A 17,338-nucleotide genomic window follows, 5' to 3' on the forward strand; every position below is an offset into this window, starting at 1 on the left:
TTTCATTAACTGAGGGGTACCAACAATTTTGTGTCTTTTTTTTTTTTTGTGTCCACATGTCGAAACTCTAATACATTGTTGTTTGCAAGCTGCCGATAAAAGGAAGAACATGTACTCAATGACCAGATAATTGATAAAGATATAAGATAGCCTAGAAATGGAAAAATGCACACATACAAAAGACAAAAACACAAAGCGGGTTATACATAAGCTACTCAGAAGCTAGACAAGTTCCTTGCAATAGCCAGACATTTTTATACGTTTTACTATAATATAATAGTATATAGGCGGCACGGTGGACGACTGGTTAGCACATCTGCCTCACAGTTCTCAGGACCCGGCCTCGCCTGTGTGGAGTTTGCATGTTCTCCCCGTGCATGCGTGGGTACTCTGGTTTCCTCCCACATCCCAAAAAAGACTGGTTGATTGTTTAGATGTTCCCTGCGATTGGCTGGCGACCAGTTCCGGGTGTACACCGCCTCTCGCCCGAAGATAGCTGGGATAGGCTCGAGCTCGCCCGCGACCCTAGTGAGGGAATGCAGTATGGAATGAATGAATGAATAATAATATATAGTGACTTACTAATTGTACTTAAAAGTAGGTAAAATAATTTACGGTGCTTTCTTTTGCCTTATAAAAGTGTTTTTTCCCCCCTTTTTTTTCAAAATTATGATAATCATTCTGACATGCTTGAAACCACTATGTCCAATTTAAATGAAATCCATTGGTTAAAAACAGTACCGATCTGTCTCCAATACGCATAATTTTGTTAGCTGAGACTCGTCAGCCACACTCCATGATGGAAGAAGAAAAAGACGACTGTTTGTTTTGATCATGTGACAGGAAGTACAAGTTGGAAGTCCAATCGTTATATGATCATGCGACACAAATCTCGAATGAACTGAGCTGTTTTGTTTCGGTTTAGAATATCCTTGTTTTCCATGAAAACGTGCCAGTTTGCAGAATTTTGTGTTATACATTGCTTCCACGATGGTTCGTTGACTTGAGGGTGGGCACACCATTTTCTCAGGTTAGTTTTAGCTTGCTGGTTAGCTTAGGAGTGTGGACTACAGCCTTGCCCTTTTGCACGGACACCTTGTCTTTGGAGTTGCCTGCTATCTCTGTACGTTTGGTTTGTCTGGTTTTATTTGAAACTGTCCTGCTCTAATTTTTTGTTCGTGTTAATGGCGTGTTATTTTTTGAGACGCTTTATGTCACTGTAGTCCTGCCTTGTGTGCGTGCGACTAGACGGTGTCACCTCCTGACAGCGGCATTCCGCAGGCATCATGGACCCAGCGAAGGAGTGATCGATGAAAAGCAACAAATGTGCTTGGCGGTGGGTTAACGACACGGTTTTGAATAAATTCGTGTGTTCAACAATGCAAGTGGTAATCAGAACAGGTTATTCAGCGGCTTGACAGGCGCTAACTTGAGCTACTCGGAGCCAGTAAGAACTTTAGTGTTTCCTCTGGCTTGTTCCACGTGCAATAGTTAAAACTTAAGATTGTGCCATTTGTGCTTCATTTGGTTAAATATATCAAATGAATATATGAAATGTTTATTTGTAAGCTATATAACTATCCCAACAGTAGAAATAGTTAATACATCTGCAGGCTATGTTGGTTCAATTTATGTTGCTGGCGGCAGGGTGGCCGACTGGTTAGCACATTTGTCTCACAGTTCTGGAGTGTGTGTGGAGTTTGCACGTTATCCCCGTGCCTGAGTGGGGTTTTCTCCGGGCACTCCGGTTTCCTCCCACATCCCAAAAACATGCATGGTAGGTTAATTGAAGACTCTAAAGTGCCCATAGGTGTGTGAATGTGAGTGCGAATGGTTGTTTATATGTGCCCTGGGATTGGGAAACAACCATCCACACTCACATTCACACCTACGGGCAATTTAGAGTCCTCAATCAACCTACCACGCATGTTTTTGGGATGTGGGAGGAAACTGGAGTGCCCGTAGAAAACCCACCCAGGCACGGGGCGAACATGCAAACTCCACACAGGCGGGGCCCGGGATTTGAACCCCGGTCCCTAGAACTGTGAGGCAGATGAGCTAAACAGTCTCCCACCGTGCCGACATTCATAAATCTATCATTCTGAAATATGAATGTGAATTGTTTGTATGTGCCCTGCAATTGGCTGATGACTAGCTCATTGTGTAATCAGGACAGACGTATGCTATTGACAATGGAGGGTACGGGAGAGGTTGTGGTGGCAGACATTTAACTTAAACGTACATGTATGAATCAGCAGAAAAGTTGTTCACGCTAGCAACGTGACAAGATTTCCCAAAAATGACAGTCTGTCAAAATGCAAAGTCTGGTTTGAATGGCCAGTTCAACTTGAGTACAATGCACCAATAATTTTGAAAATCCTATGGTATGTTCCAGAGGAATTTAGGTTTTTGCGTTGGAAAAAAAATAGCCTTTTTGGGGAACTTTGTGTGATATCGCCGATAGAATATCTTGTCAAAATTGCCTTCAAAGTAGAGTAAAAACATAATGTTTCTATTCTTTAACATACCTCCTTGACCCTTTTGTTTTCGTCTGCTACTCAGGGAACCCCTTCTCCGATTGGCTGAGGGGTTCTTCAAGTTGACGTGTCAAAATTTCCATGCTTTTACTCTCAATAAAACGACAAAGCACTCCACTGATGTGTCCTTTGGGTTGCTGGAAAAAAAGAACACTGCATACTGTACTGTAATACTGCTACAGTGGTTTTAGCAGTTTATTTTCATAACAGTATTTTTAGTCAAATGAACATTACCATCATGCGCGACAGTGGTGTGATATAATTCTTCTTTCTGTTTGTCAGACATCTTGCGCCTTCCCTCTGAGAGCTGTCCTTTTGTCTGTATCCACATTTTGGGGAGGAACAACAGGATGTTGGAAGGCCTTGTTGCCTGGGTGCTAAACACGTACTTGGGAAAATATGTCAGCAACTTGAACACAGATCAGCTCTCCATAGCACTACTCAAAGGTAATTCTGTACTTATTTAGCCAATGAATAAAGATTGTTTTACAATAGTTTTTTTTTTTAATTTCCCCCTTTCCTCCTCCTATTTATGAAACTCAGTGTTCGTACACAAGGTTTACATTTTTTTAGAGCAATTTCAGGGCAAAACAACTTGGTTTAATGTTACTTTAACTATCACAGTGGTTAATAGTTGTGTAAGTGCCCACAAGTGGATCTCTGCTTTTTTGTGTTGAAACGCCATTTACCCACAGTAACATATCCCTTTTGTGTATGTTTAAGTTTCTGTAGTATAGTAGACCAATATTCATAAGCAGTTTTTCTTTGCTGATTTAGTGTGTGCCACAGTACTATGGCCACTTGGCTGTGTAAAATATTCTGCTTTTACAAAGATAATAATGTTGAGCTTTCGACACTGTCAGAGATGTATTAATTTAACAGTAAGTTCATTGTTTCTTTTAAAATTCTTCTTTAACAGTATCAATTAAAACTAAGCATTATTTTCTTTGTAAAGGTAGAATATTTGCCACATGTCATTTATTGGATCTCAGTAGATTGTGCAAGTGGTCATAATGTTGTGTTGAGTCTGCGTCTTTAAAAATCATCAAGGACAAACGCGGTTATATTCAGTACAATTGTGAGTGCACAGAAGCAATCTGAATTCAAACCAATTTATATATCGGAACACTGGTAGAGCAAATCAGTAAGTGTGCAGGGGATATTTTAATGCTGTTTTCAAGCTTTTAATAATCAGAAGTGTACAATTATCCAGAAGTGTACAATTGTCCACAGTTTAACTTAACACTTCATTAAGAGAACATTTAAGTGTTTGTAAATTTTAGTTTGGATGCATTTCTGTTACGCTTTACAAATTTTTTTTGTATCAATATCAGAATTGGTGGCAAATTGGGGTGACTATGTTATATGTTCACGTTCAACCAGAATGTTAGGACCACGTATGTTACATGACCCGTTTGACACGTTTTATTCACATTTATGTGAGGCAATGTTGATACTAATGCATACAATCCTTACTCCTGCTCTTCAGGTGCAGTTGAATTGGAGAACCTACCTCTGAGGAAAGATGCCCTCAAAGAGTTTGACCTGCCCTTTGAGGTCAAAACAGGTGAGACTTTGGTTTAAAGTGTTTTCCTTTGTGTAAATTATTAAGGCTCCACGAGCTAATTGTGTCATAGTTCACTACAGTAAATATTAGTTTATTTAGACATATTTCTTGTTGGATCTCTGCGCCAGCAGTGAAATCTTGATTCCTTTCCATTCGCCGTACCACTTATGCTCAATAGGATCGCGGGCGTGCTGGCGCCTGTCTCAGCTTTATTTTTGTATTTTTTTATTAATTTTTTGTCCTGTTAGGTCAAGCAGAATGGAGAATCTGTATCCCTTTTATGCCGGAACAGTTTTACTGTGTCACAGTGGAGTTTTTAAGCTTCCGCTGTGGTTTCTTAGTACAACCCCAATTCCAATGAAGTTGGGACGTTGTGTTAAACATAAATAAAAACAGAATACAATGATTTGCAAATCATGTTCAACCTATATTTAATTGAATACACTACAAAGACAAGCTATTTAATGTTCAAACTGATACACTTGATTGTTTTTAGCAAATAATTATTAACTTAGAATGTTATGGCTGCAACACGTTCCAAAAAAGCTGGGACAGGGTCATGTTTACCACTGTGTTACATCACCTTTTCTTTTAACAACATTCAATAAACGTTTGGGAACTGAGGACACTAATTGTTGAAGCTTTGTAGGTGGAATTATTTCCCATTCTTGCTTGATGTACAGGTTCAGCTGTTCAACAGTCCAGTGTCTCCGTTGTCATATTTTACGCTTCATAATGCGCCACACATTTTCAATGGGAGACACATCTGGACTGCAGGCAGGCCAGTCTAGTACCCGCACTCTTTTACTGCGAAGCAACGCTGTTGTAACACATGCAGAATGTGGTTTGGCATTGTCTTGCTGAAATAAGCAGGGGCGTACATGAAAAAGACGTTGCTTGGATGGTAGCCTATGTTTCTCCAAAACCTGTATGTACCTTTCAGCATTAATGGTGCCTTCACATATGGGTAAGTTACCCATGCCATTGGCACTAACACAGCCCCATACCTTCACAGATGGCTGGCTTTTGAACTTTGTGTCCATAACAGTCCGGATGGTTCTTTTCCTCTTTGGCCCGGAGGACACGACGGCCACAATTTCCAAAAACATTTTGAAATGTGGACTTGTCGGACCACAGAACACTTTTCCACTTTCCATCAGTCCATCTTAGATGAGCTCGGGCCCAGAGAAGCTGGCGGTGTTTGTGGATGTTGTTGATAAATGGCTTTTGCTTTGCATCGTAGAGTTTCAAGTTGCACTTACGGATGTGGCGCCGAACTGTATTTACTGACATTGGTTTTCTGAAGTGTTCCTGAGCCCATGTGGTGATATGATATCCTTTACACATTGATGTCTGTTTTTGATGGAGTGCCGCCTGAGGGATCGAAGGTCACGGGAATTCAATGTTGGTTTTCGGCCTTGCCGCTTACATGCAGTGATTTCTCCAGATTCTCTGAACCTTTTGATGATATTATGGACCGTAGATGATGAAATCCCTAAATTCGTTGCAATTGTACGTTGAGGAACATTGTCCTTAAACTGTTCGACTATTTTCTCACGCACTTGTTCACAAAGAGGTGAACCTCGCCCTAGCTTTGCTTGTGAATGACTGAGCAATTCAGGGAAGCTCCTTTTATACCCAGTCATGGCACCTACCTATTCCTAATTAGCCTGTTCACCTGTGGGATGTTCCAAACAGGTGTTTGATGAGCATTCCTCAACTTTCTCAGTCTTTTTTGCCACCTGTGCCAGCTTTTTTGGAATGTGTTGCAGCCATAAAATTCTAAGTTAATGATTATTTGCTAAAAAGTTTATCAGTTTGAACATTAATTATCTTGTCTCTGTAATGTATTCAATTAAATATAGGTTGAACATGATTTGCAAATCATTGTATTCTGTTTTTATTTATGTTTAACACAACGTCCCAACTTCATTGGAATTGGGGTTGTATTATAATTGATGTTTATTGAGAATCAGAATCGATCAGTCGAACAGAACAAATTTTCTAGAGGGGAGAGAGAAACAAAGACAAAAGACAAAGCATTAATTGTAAATGGGATGGGAAAAATAAATCATTACATATCTACAACAATGAAACCTTAGATATGAGTGTTGCATGGGGCTGTAGTGCTGCACCCTGTGGGGGTAGGACAGGACAAGATAGAACAGGACAAGGACAGGAGAAAAAGAATGCAGGACAAGGGTCGTGAACCCGGCTACAACTAAAGTGTGGTGGGATTGACTATGTAAATTATAAAAGTCTATAGAACGAGAGTGTGAATGAGGGGATACACAAGCAATTCGCATATTCATAAGTTATTTGTCGCAATAAGTGAGTGGCCCCACACCCAGCGAAAGAGTCCCAGGTGTGTGTGCCTGCGGACGCATGCAAGTGAATTGACACCGAGAGCAGCCCGGTGGACTGGACACGCACGGACTGGGAAACAGCACAGACATGCTGAAACCCGGTCCTATATTTGTATATTTGTTGTGATATGATTTAGCGATGTCACGATGGTTTATTGTGTGGCTTTTGGTTGTACAAATGGTTTAGGCAGTGGCAACAGTTTTTTTTTTTTTTTGGGCTTTCCAAGTGAAAATGGAATACGTGACCAGTGGATAGGGAAAGTCAATCGACCGGGGGAGAAACGTGGTCAGCTATGGGTGCCTAGCAAGCATTCCAAACTCTGTGGTGATCACTTGAACCGGCGTGTTTTTAGAAAGACTTAGCAGAAAGCATTGGATACAGAGGTAGAGGCTGAAACCAGCTGCGATGCCAACTATTTTTCCTCCGGCCGTTGGAACCTCAACAGCCAGCAACAGAACAAAATCTTGCAGTCACTGCGGTGAAGCGGCACAGACAAGAAGTGAGGATTTCCTTGTATATACCTACGACTCTATTATGGTTACTATGCACTGGGAAGTAGGAAAAAAACACCCACGCAGTACTTTTCAGTACTGTTGTCTGTACTCTTGCATATATGACACAGCAAAGACTTTGTGTGCGGTGTGTTATAATGCTACTCGAGCGAGGGGCACACAATATATAGGAATACTGCATACTATGTAAAAGTTTGTGCCGTGTCACTGAAACATATATTAATATATAATACGTATAGTTGTGCTCAAAATATTGGCACCCCTGGGGTGCCATTATTTCAAGCCATTCTATACGTATGGATAATGCGCACTACTGACTTTTGACAATTTTTTTGGGGAAAACAATGCGCATTATACATGAGAAATTACGGTAATTTATATTCCCCTTTTCCATGATCCTTCTTCTCTTTAGGCTTCATTGGAAAGATTACGCTCCAGATCCCGTTCTACCGTCCTCACAGTGACCCTTGGGTCATCTCCATGTCCCAGCTCAACCTCATTATTGGTCCTGCCCATTTACGGGAGTATGATGATGAGAAGGAGAAAGAAGAACAGAGGGAGCGCAAGAAATATCTCCTCAATACTCTTGAAGAAAAATTCAAAGTAGGTTGATGATTTCACATTTGTAACCAGGAAGTTGTAATTGATGGGCAAAAAAACCCCCAAAACAAAATACTTTTATAAGTTAAAAAGACACATCACATTAAATAGAAGAAAACAAATCTATCGTTCCTTCAACTCACGCCCAACGTGATTTGTATTGATGGTAGTTTTGCTGATTGACTCTTGCTAACCAAAACTTGACATAATTCCTAAAATAAAAGCAAACTACAGCCTTTAAATTCAAACTATATGTGTGTTAACTTAAGGCCTTTTCACACTGCACTTGGCAATGCACATGCCGCTCTCGACTTTGCGATTCGTTGTGCATGTTCTTTTCGAGAGCGGCATTGCAGTGATGTCAGAAATCTCCTCTAATAGGAGAGGTGTTGGCGGAGTGGTTTCCATGTGCTTTTTTGACAGACTTGTACTAGGAAAATAGAGTAAGCGCCGATAAATGCAGTGTCTTTGTGTCCCACACGTAGGGATACAAGAGCCACACTTAGGGATCCGTCCATTATCTGAGCCGCTTATCCTCACAAGGGTCGCAGGAGCACTGGAGCCTATCCCAGCTATCATCGGGCAGGAGGCGGGGTACACCCTGAACTGGTTGCCAGCCAATCGCAGGGCACATATAAACAAACAACCATTCGCACTCACATGCACACCTACGGGCAATTTAGAGTCTCCAATTTATGCATGTTTTTGGGATGTGGGAGGAAACCGGAGTGCCCGGAGAAAACCCACGCAGGCACGGGGAGAACATGTAAACTCCACACAGTCGGGGCCGGGGATTGAACCCGGGTCCTCAGAACTGTGAGGCTGACGCTCTTACCAGTCGCCCACTGTGCCGCACACTTAGGGATACAAGAGAAAATACATGCCGTGATGTTTCTCAAAAAGTCACAGCGATGGACGCGGCTTTCTTTTGCAAAACAGAAAGATACATCTCACCGAGGTTGCCGAGGTGCGGTCTACTTCACCAGCATTTCCTGTTTACTTCTCGGTAGGCTACTATGTCAGGACTTCCAAATCGGGGCACGCTGGACCGGGACACCTTTCATTGAGAAAGTGCAGTGTGAAAAGGGATTTAGATGTCCACAGGTTTTGTTGTTTATCAAAATTTGTGTTATTCAAAAAATTTTTATATGGAAAATGTTCTGAAGTGATCTATCTACTGTATGTATGATGTATTTTTTTCTGTTCTTTTCTTCAGAGTGAGTGTGAACAAAAAGGAGAGTCTTACTGGTACTCCGTCACTGCATCAGTGGTTACAAGGATTGTGGAAAACATTGAGGTAAACCAATACAATATTACAACTTAACCTGGAGCTTTAAAAATATATTTTTCATCATTTAATACTAAATTTAGTATATTTGTTTTATTTTTCGGCCAGCCCATTGACTACTGGTTAGCACATCTGCCTCACAGTTCTGGAGACCTGGGTTCAAATCCGGCCTCCCCTGTGTGGACTTTGCCTGTTCTCCCCGTGCCTGCGTGGGTTTTCTCCGGGTACACATTCCAAAAACATACACGGTAGATTAATTGAAGACTCTAAATTGTCCGTAGGGTGAGCATGTGAGTGCGAATGGTTGTTTGTCTATGTGTGCCCTGTGATTGGCTGGCGACCAGTTCAGGGTGTACCCTGCCTTTCGCCCAGTCAGCTGGGATAGGCTCCAGCACGCCTGCAACCCCATTGACGATAGATGGTACGGAAATGGATGGATGGCTGTTTTATTTTACATCTAACATTGCTACTGGAGTCTCGGCACGGATACAATGGGTACAGAAAATATTCAGACCCCATAAATTCAGACTCCCTTACATTTTTCACTCTTTTTTTATATTGCAGCCATTTGCTAAAATCATTTGTTAATTTTTTTTCCACATTACTGTACACACAGCACTCCATATTGACAGAAAAAAAATTAAATTGTTGACATTTTTGAAGATTTATTAAAAAGAGAATAACTGAAATATCACACAGCCATAAGTATTCAGACCCTTTGCTCAGTATTTAGTAGAAGCACCCTTTTGACCTAATACAGCCATGAGTCTTTTTGGGAAGTTCTTCACACCTGGAATTGGGGATCCTCTGCCATTCCTCCTTGCAGATCATCTCCAGTGCTGGGTTGGATGGTGAATGTTGGTTGGATGGTGAACGTTGGTGGGAAACCATTTTCAGGTCTTTCCAGAGATGCTCAATTGGGTTTAAGTCAGGGCTCTGTCTGGGCCATTCAAAAACAGTCACGGAGTTGGTCTGAAGCCACTCCTTCGGTATTTTAGCTGTGTGCTTAGGGTCATTGTCTTTTTTTAAGGTGAACCTTAGGCCTAGTCTGAGGTTCTGAGCACACTGAAGAAGGTTTTCGTCCAGGATATCCCTGTACTTGGCCGCATTCATCTTTTCTTCGATTGCAAGCAGTCTCCCTGTCCCTGCAGCTGAAAAACATCCCCACAGCGTGATGCTGCCACCACCATGCTTCACTGTTGGGACTGTATTGGACAGGCCTGGCAGTGCCTGGTTTTCTCCACACATGCCACTTAGAATTAAGGCCAAAAAGTTCCATCTTGGTCTCATCAGACCAGAGATTCTTATTTCTCACAATTTTGGAGTCCTTCAGCTGTTTTTTTTACAGCAAACTCCATGCGGGCTTTCATGTGTCTTGCACTGAGGAGAGGCTTCCGTCGGGCCACTCTGCCATAAAGCCCCGACTGGTGAAGAGCTGCAGTGATGGTTGACTTTCTAGAACGTTCTCCCATTTCCAGACTGCATCTCTGGAGCTCAGCCACAGTGATCTTTGGGTTCTTCTTTACCTCTCTCACCAAGGCTCTTCTCCTCCAATTGCTCAGTTTGGCCGGACGGTCAGGTCTAGGAAGACTTCTGATTGTCCCAAACGTCTTCCATTTCAGGATTATGGAGGCCACTGTGCTTTTAGGAACCTTAAGTGCAGCAGAATTTTTTTTTGTAACCTTGGCCAGATCTGCGCCTTGCCACATTTCTGTGAGCTGTAAGGTCTTATATAGACAGGTGTGTGGCTTTCCTAATCAAGTCCAATCAGTATAATCAAACACAGCTGGACTCCAGTGAAGGTATAGAACCATCTCAAGGATGATCAGAAGAAATGGACAGCACCCGAGTTGTATATATGAGTGTCACAGCAAAAGGTCTGAATAGTTATGGGTGTGTGATATTTTAGTTTTTCTTTTTTAATAAATCTGCAAAACTTTCAACAATTCTGTTTTTTTTCAGTCCATATGCAGTGCTGTGTGTACATTAATGAGGAAAAATTTTAAATGATTTTAACAAATGGCTGCAATATAAGAAAGACTGAACAATTTAAGGGGGTCTGAAAACTTTCCATACCCACTGCAATAAGCTGCACAAAAAGCAAATGTTTGATGAGTGGTAGCAGTAAAAAAGAAAAAAAAAAAAAAAAGGTTCAGTGAGGCAGTGATCTTACTACTACGACTACTTCTAATACTTACTGTTCTAGCTGTTTCTAATGGTGCCTCAATAGAAATTATACACAAGTGGCGCTGCATTTTTTTGTTCATTTTACATTTTATGGTGGCGATGTTCATCCCCTCCACAAGAGCGTCTGTACTAGGGCTGCACAAGATTTTGTTTGAGCATCGTCATCGCTATGTACCTGTGAGCAATAGTCACATCGCAGGGTCTGCTTCGATAGTGGTGTACTGTAATATACAGTGAATCAACTGTAATATTAAAGGTGACCAGCAGAGGGACCTATTTGGACATCCTAATAAGATTAGCACCTTGCATGTTACGGTAAATTATAATGCTTCAAACAACAAATGGAGCAGCCAGAGTGTTGTATACTTATCTCCTTGTTCTATAACTATGAATGAGGACACAGGAAATAATGTATACTTGCTGCATTTCCTATTTCACTCTTCAGAATGAAACTACTGTAGGCAGGCACGGGCAGCTGCGTGAGTGCGCGAGGTGCGTTCAGGGACACTGCATAATTGAAAAAATGTATTACTCGAAAAATTATTATTTTAATGCTTTAGTTAAAATGCTGTACGATAACACTGTGATGTGGAATTTATTTTGTTTTGTAATATAAGAATAGATTATTATGATGGCGCCTACCCGTGTGGATGCCTCGGTTACGCGCTCGCTAGTATTGTTTTTGTGTTTTTCGTTCGTCTTTGGAGACATTACACAACTTACTTACACGAGAGGAGACTTGCTCACCTTCAAGGAGGCTACTCCGGACTTTCTTTCACCAACTTTCGCAAATCCGCTCACCGTGGTAGCAGCGACCACGGTCTTTGGCGCAGGTTATTCACCGGAGCAGCGACCGCGGTCTTTGGCACATGGAGGCGAAGGCGACGCCACAGAGGGAAGCGAGCCGGCATCCAAGTGAAGCTTCCGAAGAGAGGATACAGATTGGCGTTTCCGTCGATCCACCTCGCGAATCTATGCTCCCTACCCAACAAAATGGACGAGCTTCATCTTCTGATAAAGACCAGTAAAGACTTATGCTTTACGGAGACTTGGCTTTGTGAGGCTGTACCCGATGGCGCTGTCATGCTTCCCGACTTTCATCTTCACCAGGCTGACCGTGACATGGAATCATCGGGGAAAACAAAAGGCGGCGGGATATGCTTCTATATCAACAAAAAATGGTGTACGGATGTCACGGAGCTCAGCACACACTGCAGCCTGCATTTAGAGTCGCTGATTTTGAACTGTAAGCCATTCTACTCGCCTCGTGAGTTCGCATCATTCATTGTTGCCGGTGTTTACATTCCGCCTCAAGCTAATACAAACGCCGCACAGCTATTGCTCGCCGAACAAGTACACGAAATTGAAAAAAAACACCCGGACTCACCCCTCATTATTCTCGGAGACTTTAACAAAGCTAAACTGAACCACAAACTCCCTAAATACAAGCAGCACATCGACTGTCCTACCAGGGAAAATAAACTTTTAGACCACTGCTATACTACGCTAAATAACACATCCGTGCCAAACCTCGTGCAGCACTGGGCTCGTCTGATCACTGCTTAATTCACTTAATACCAACATACAGGCAAGAACTTAAATGCGTGAAGCCTACAGTGAAAACAGTGAAAAAGTGGACCAATGAAGCAAAGATAGAACTTCAAAACTGTTTAGACTGCACAGACTGGAGTGTCTTTGAAAATTCAGCTGGCAGCCAAGGATGAATATACGGACACTGTCACATCCTATATTAGTTTCTGTGAAGGTGTGTGTGTGTACCAACAAAGTAATTTCGCACATTCAATAACAACAAGCCGTGGTTCACTGCCAAACTTGAGCAACTTCGCCAAGCTAAGGAAGGCGCATATCAGAGCGGGGACAGGGCCCTGTATAATCAAGCTAGAAAGAGAAACTATGCAGCAAAGTTGCAAAAACAGTTTAGCGCTAATGACTCTAAATCAGTCTGGCATGCATTCCAATCGCTGACCAATTACAAGCGACGATCCCCCCAAGCTGAGAACAATTGCACACTAGCCAACGACTTGAATACCTTCTACTGCAGATTTGAAAAGGACCCTTTCACACCCCACACCCACCCAGCCACACCTCCAACCGACCACAACCACACCTCTGACTTCTGCGTTAACCATCCACGAACAGGATCTTCAAACAACAAAATATTAACAAAGCGGCAGGCCCAGACCATGTGTCCCCATCCTGCCTCAAAGTCTAAAAGGACCAACTCACTGCAGTCTTCACACAGATCTTCAATAGAGCACTGGAACTGTGTCAAGTACCATCCTGTTTCAAATGCTCCACCATCATTCCAGTCCCCAAGAAACCTACAATCCTGGGTCTAAATGACTACAGGCCAGTCGCCTTGACATCTGTGGTCATGAAGTCCTTTGCCCGTCTCGTGTTGGACCACCTCAAGAGCGTCACAGGTCCCCTGCTGGACCCCCTGCAGTTTCCGAGCGAACCGGTCTGTGGATGATGCACTCAACATGGGACTGCACTTCATCTTAGAAGACCGCGACATTGCAGGGACCTACGCGAGGATCCTGTTCGTGGACTTCAGCTCAGCGTTCAACACCATCATCCCTGGACTCCTTTCCTCAAAGCTTCTCCAACTCAGCGTCTTGCCTGCCATCTGCCAGTGGATTTACAGCTTTCTGACAGGCAGGACACAGCAGATGAGGCTGGGGGAGCCCACCTCAGCACTGGGGCACCCCAAGGTTGTGTCCTCTCTACACGAACGACTGCACCTCAACACACTGGGCTGTCAAACTGCTGCAGGTTGCAGATGACACCACTGTCACCGGCCTCATCAAAGACAGTGACGAGTCTGCATATCGACAGGAAGTGGAGCGGTTGGAGCTGTGGTGCGGCCGATACAATGAACACGCTCAAGACTGTAGAGATGATCGTGGACTTCAGGGGGCATCCTTCGCCACAGCTGCCCCTCACGTTGTCCAGCTGCCTTGTGTCAACCGTCGAGACCTTCAAGTTCCTGGGAATTACAGTCTCTCAGGACCTGAAGTGGGCTATCAACATCAACTCCGTCCTCAAAAAGGCCCAGCAGTGGATGTACTTCCTGCAGCTTCTGAGAAAGCATGGCCTGGCACAGGAGCTGCTGAGGCAGTTCTACACAGCTGTCATCGAATCAGTCCTGTGTTCTTCCATCACAGTCTGGTTTAGTGCTGCTACAAAAAAGGACAAACTCCGACTGCAACAGACAATCAAAACTGCTGATAAGATTGTCGGTACCCCCTACCCACCCTTGATGACTTGCATGCTGCCAGAACTAAGACAAGAGCGTGCAAAATCCTCTCGGACCCTCCACATCCCGGTCACCAGCTCTTCCAGCTCCTTCCCTCAGGTAGGTGCTGCCGATCAATGCAAACTAAAACTAGCAGACATTCCAACAGCTTCTACCCTCTTGCAATCAACTTGTTAAACAGCTAACCTACAATTCCATTGCAACATGCTGCCAATTTTTTTTCGTCTGGAATTTGTTACCAATACTGGCCACTCATGCCAGAGTAGCATCTGCCCCACTTGCACACCGATTGAGGAGTATCTGCAACATTTGCACAATCAACGCTGTCCCAGATTATCGCGCTACTGGTCACTTTAAACTGCATACACTCCTTGACGTCTCGGCGCCCTATGCACAATGGTCATTGCACTGGACTATTGCTATATTAGTCATTCAAACTGCTCTAGGTGCTAGAGGACTCTGCATCTTTTTGCACAATTGTTTTTTGTCAATGTCTTTATGTCTCCAAAGTGTTCTGTAAATTGACTGTCTGTTGTACTAGAGCGGCTCCAACTACCGGAGACAAATTCCTTGTGTGTTTCGGACATACTTGGCAAATAAAGATGATTCTGATTCTGATATATGAACAATCTTTCCAGAAATGCATTTATAAGGTTACACACTGATGTTGGATGAGAAGGCCTGGCTCCTTCTCCGCTCTAACTCATCCATCTTTTTGCACAATTCTCAAAAAAAAAACAATAATAATAATTTGTACCGGCATTACCAGATAACTAGAAACCCTTTATTGCTCAGTGACTGTTTTTCTCAATGTCTTAATGTCTCAAAAGTGTTCTCTGTCAATTGACTGTCTGTTGTTGTACTCGAGCGGCTCCAACTACCGGAGACAAATTCCTTGTGTTTTTTGACATACTTGGCAAATAAAGATGATTCTGATTATTATTTTGTTAATAGTCAGCCAGAGCTGCGAGGAATGCAACGTTATCAATGTCCTTTCACCATTGTTCCTGTCATACTGTGTTGCATGTTTTTGTTTGCAAATTAGGACAAAAGTCCTGTTTTTGTTTTAATTCCTCATGTTAAAAAAGACCACTCAAGCAACACATTTTTCCTCATGTTTTTGAAATTGTAGGGTGAAAGCTGCAGCTGGCTACCAGTGTGGGCTTAATGGGTGGCAACAATGGGAAATGAAATGCCAGTATTTTGAGTGTAATCCTGCCCGTCAGCAGCATATTGGGGTGGGAAAAAGAACTACGAACACGTTTGTTTTTGGACCAGTGAACTTTCAAAAGTTTGATTAACTGAACTAATAAATTTTTGAAACAATGAACTGAACTTTGAGCAAGTTTGCATAGAAAGTGAACTTTCTTAAGAATGGTTGTGTATTATTTCACATTGTAGTAGTCATTGCAGGTTTTAAAAAAATTGCAATGTCATTTTTTTCCAATATCGTGCAGCCCTAATCTGTACTGGGCCTTGCAATGTGATCTTTGGACTCTCGTCAAATTCTCCTTTTCTTCACCATGTTTGAGAAAGGTTTGTCGTTTTTTTTTCACCTCATGGTCAGTTTGAACACTTTGGAATTTGTTATTTAGACCTTCCAAAATTGTGTTACCTGCAACCTAAACTAACTGAGATTGGAGTCTAGTCACTCATGAGTCAAAAGCAGGAGATAGAGCACACATTCCTGAGGTGTGCCCATATAGAGTGCTATTGTGCTGGGTGTAATCCAGTCCTGAAGCCAAATACAGTTTTTCCAGGTTCTAAATTAACTACTGAGATGATAGTATTTAATGCTGAACTAAACATTGTTAACAATATTTAAACATAGGATGACACCCTGATTTTCTGGTTAATTTGTTTAGTTGAACATCCAAGATGTGCACCTGAGATTTGAAGATGACACCTGCAATCCAGAGAAGCCCTTCTCCTTTGGAGTATGCGTCAACAATATTTCTGCTCAGAATCCCTCCAAAGATACGGCAAGTAGTGTTTGACTCTGAAGCTGTGGTTCTCAACCGCATTTTCCTATTGTTGCAAAGTCATGATCCACTTTCATAGAGATTAAGAACAATAAATGTGTTTGTAATTGTGTTTTTAATATTGTGTTTTTAAATGCCATTTCAAATGAGTTTGATGCACCGCCAAAGGCATTTTGTGTGCCATGACGTCTGCCAGCCAAAGGCTGAGTTGCCCTGTATTTGTTTAGAGAGTAAACTTGTGGCAGAGAGAACAAGGAAGTAATATTTCTGCTCGCTTTCCTACTATGTTCCATGTGGGAACTTAGTACGACTCTGTACTGTCCCGGAAAAAAATCAGGATAGGAATACTTTATTTTTAATTTTTACTCGCTGTCTGTGATCCACCCAAAATGGGTCGTCGATCCACTTTTGGGACCCATCCCACCAGTTGAGAATCACTGCTTTAAAGCTTGCTCTCCATCTATGCATCATTACATTTTCTACACTGCTTGTCCTCATTCGTGTCATGGGCGTGCTGGAGCATACCGATCCTAGCTGACTCTTGGGCAAGAGACACTCTGGACTGGTTGCCAGTCAATTGCAGGGCACATATAGACAAACAAGCATTCACACTCACATTCACACCTACGGACATTTTCGAGTCTGACATGCACGTTTTTGGGATGTGTTAGGAATCCCCAGTACTCGGAGAAAATCAATGCAAGCACAGGGCAAACATGCACACTCCACACAGGAAGGCCGAGCTTGCTACCCTTACAATAGTTATTCCTGTGATGCACCGAAATTTTGGCCGCTGAAATGTTCCGCCCAAAAATAGCCCAAAAGTTCATTTTTAGTTTCGGACTGAAAGTCTTTTTCCACCGAAATAAAACTGCTGAAATAGCATGAACATGCATAATGTAAAACGGTGAACACTGACAGCTGACACACGCAAGTGTGTACCAAGGTTATAATAGTAAAAGAAAAAACAAACGAAATATCTAAAACTAAAATTGAAAAAACATTTTTGGAAACTCAA

At 42.5% G+C, this 17,338-nt stretch overlaps 1 protein-coding gene across 7 annotated transcripts in view; it reads left to right on the plus strand.

The window, feature by feature from the left end:
- The first annotated feature begins 856 nt into the window (after window positions 1-856).
- vps13d (vacuolar protein sorting 13 homolog D) overlaps window positions 857-17,338 on the plus strand; it is a 116,219-nt gene continuing 99,737 nt past the window's right edge. For 6 of the 7 annotated variants that reach the window (XM_061686772.1, XM_061686805.1, XM_061686775.1 and 3 more), the window contains exons 1-7: window positions 857-1,123; window positions 1,249-1,336; window positions 2,820-2,984; window positions 4,027-4,104; window positions 7,396-7,586; window positions 8,800-8,880; window positions 16,204-16,320. In XM_061686772.1, coding sequence (XP_061542756.1) covers window positions 2,888-2,984; window positions 4,027-4,104; window positions 7,396-7,586; window positions 8,800-8,880; window positions 16,204-16,320 — 564 coding nt within the window. In that variant the 5' untranslated portion in view covers window positions 857-1,123; window positions 1,249-1,336; window positions 2,820-2,887. The remainder of the gene's footprint in view (window positions 1,124-1,248; window positions 1,337-2,819; window positions 2,985-4,026; window positions 4,105-7,395; window positions 7,587-8,799; window positions 8,881-16,203; window positions 16,321-17,338) is intronic. The other variant, XM_061686773.1, reaches the window with a different exon arrangement.

The sequence above is a fragment of the Phycodurus eques genome, chromosome 1 (genome assembly GCF_024500275.1).
Source record: "Phycodurus eques isolate BA_2022a chromosome 1, UOR_Pequ_1.1, whole genome shotgun sequence".
Taxonomy (NCBI): Eukaryota; Metazoa; Chordata; class Actinopteri; order Syngnathiformes; family Syngnathidae; genus Phycodurus; species Phycodurus eques.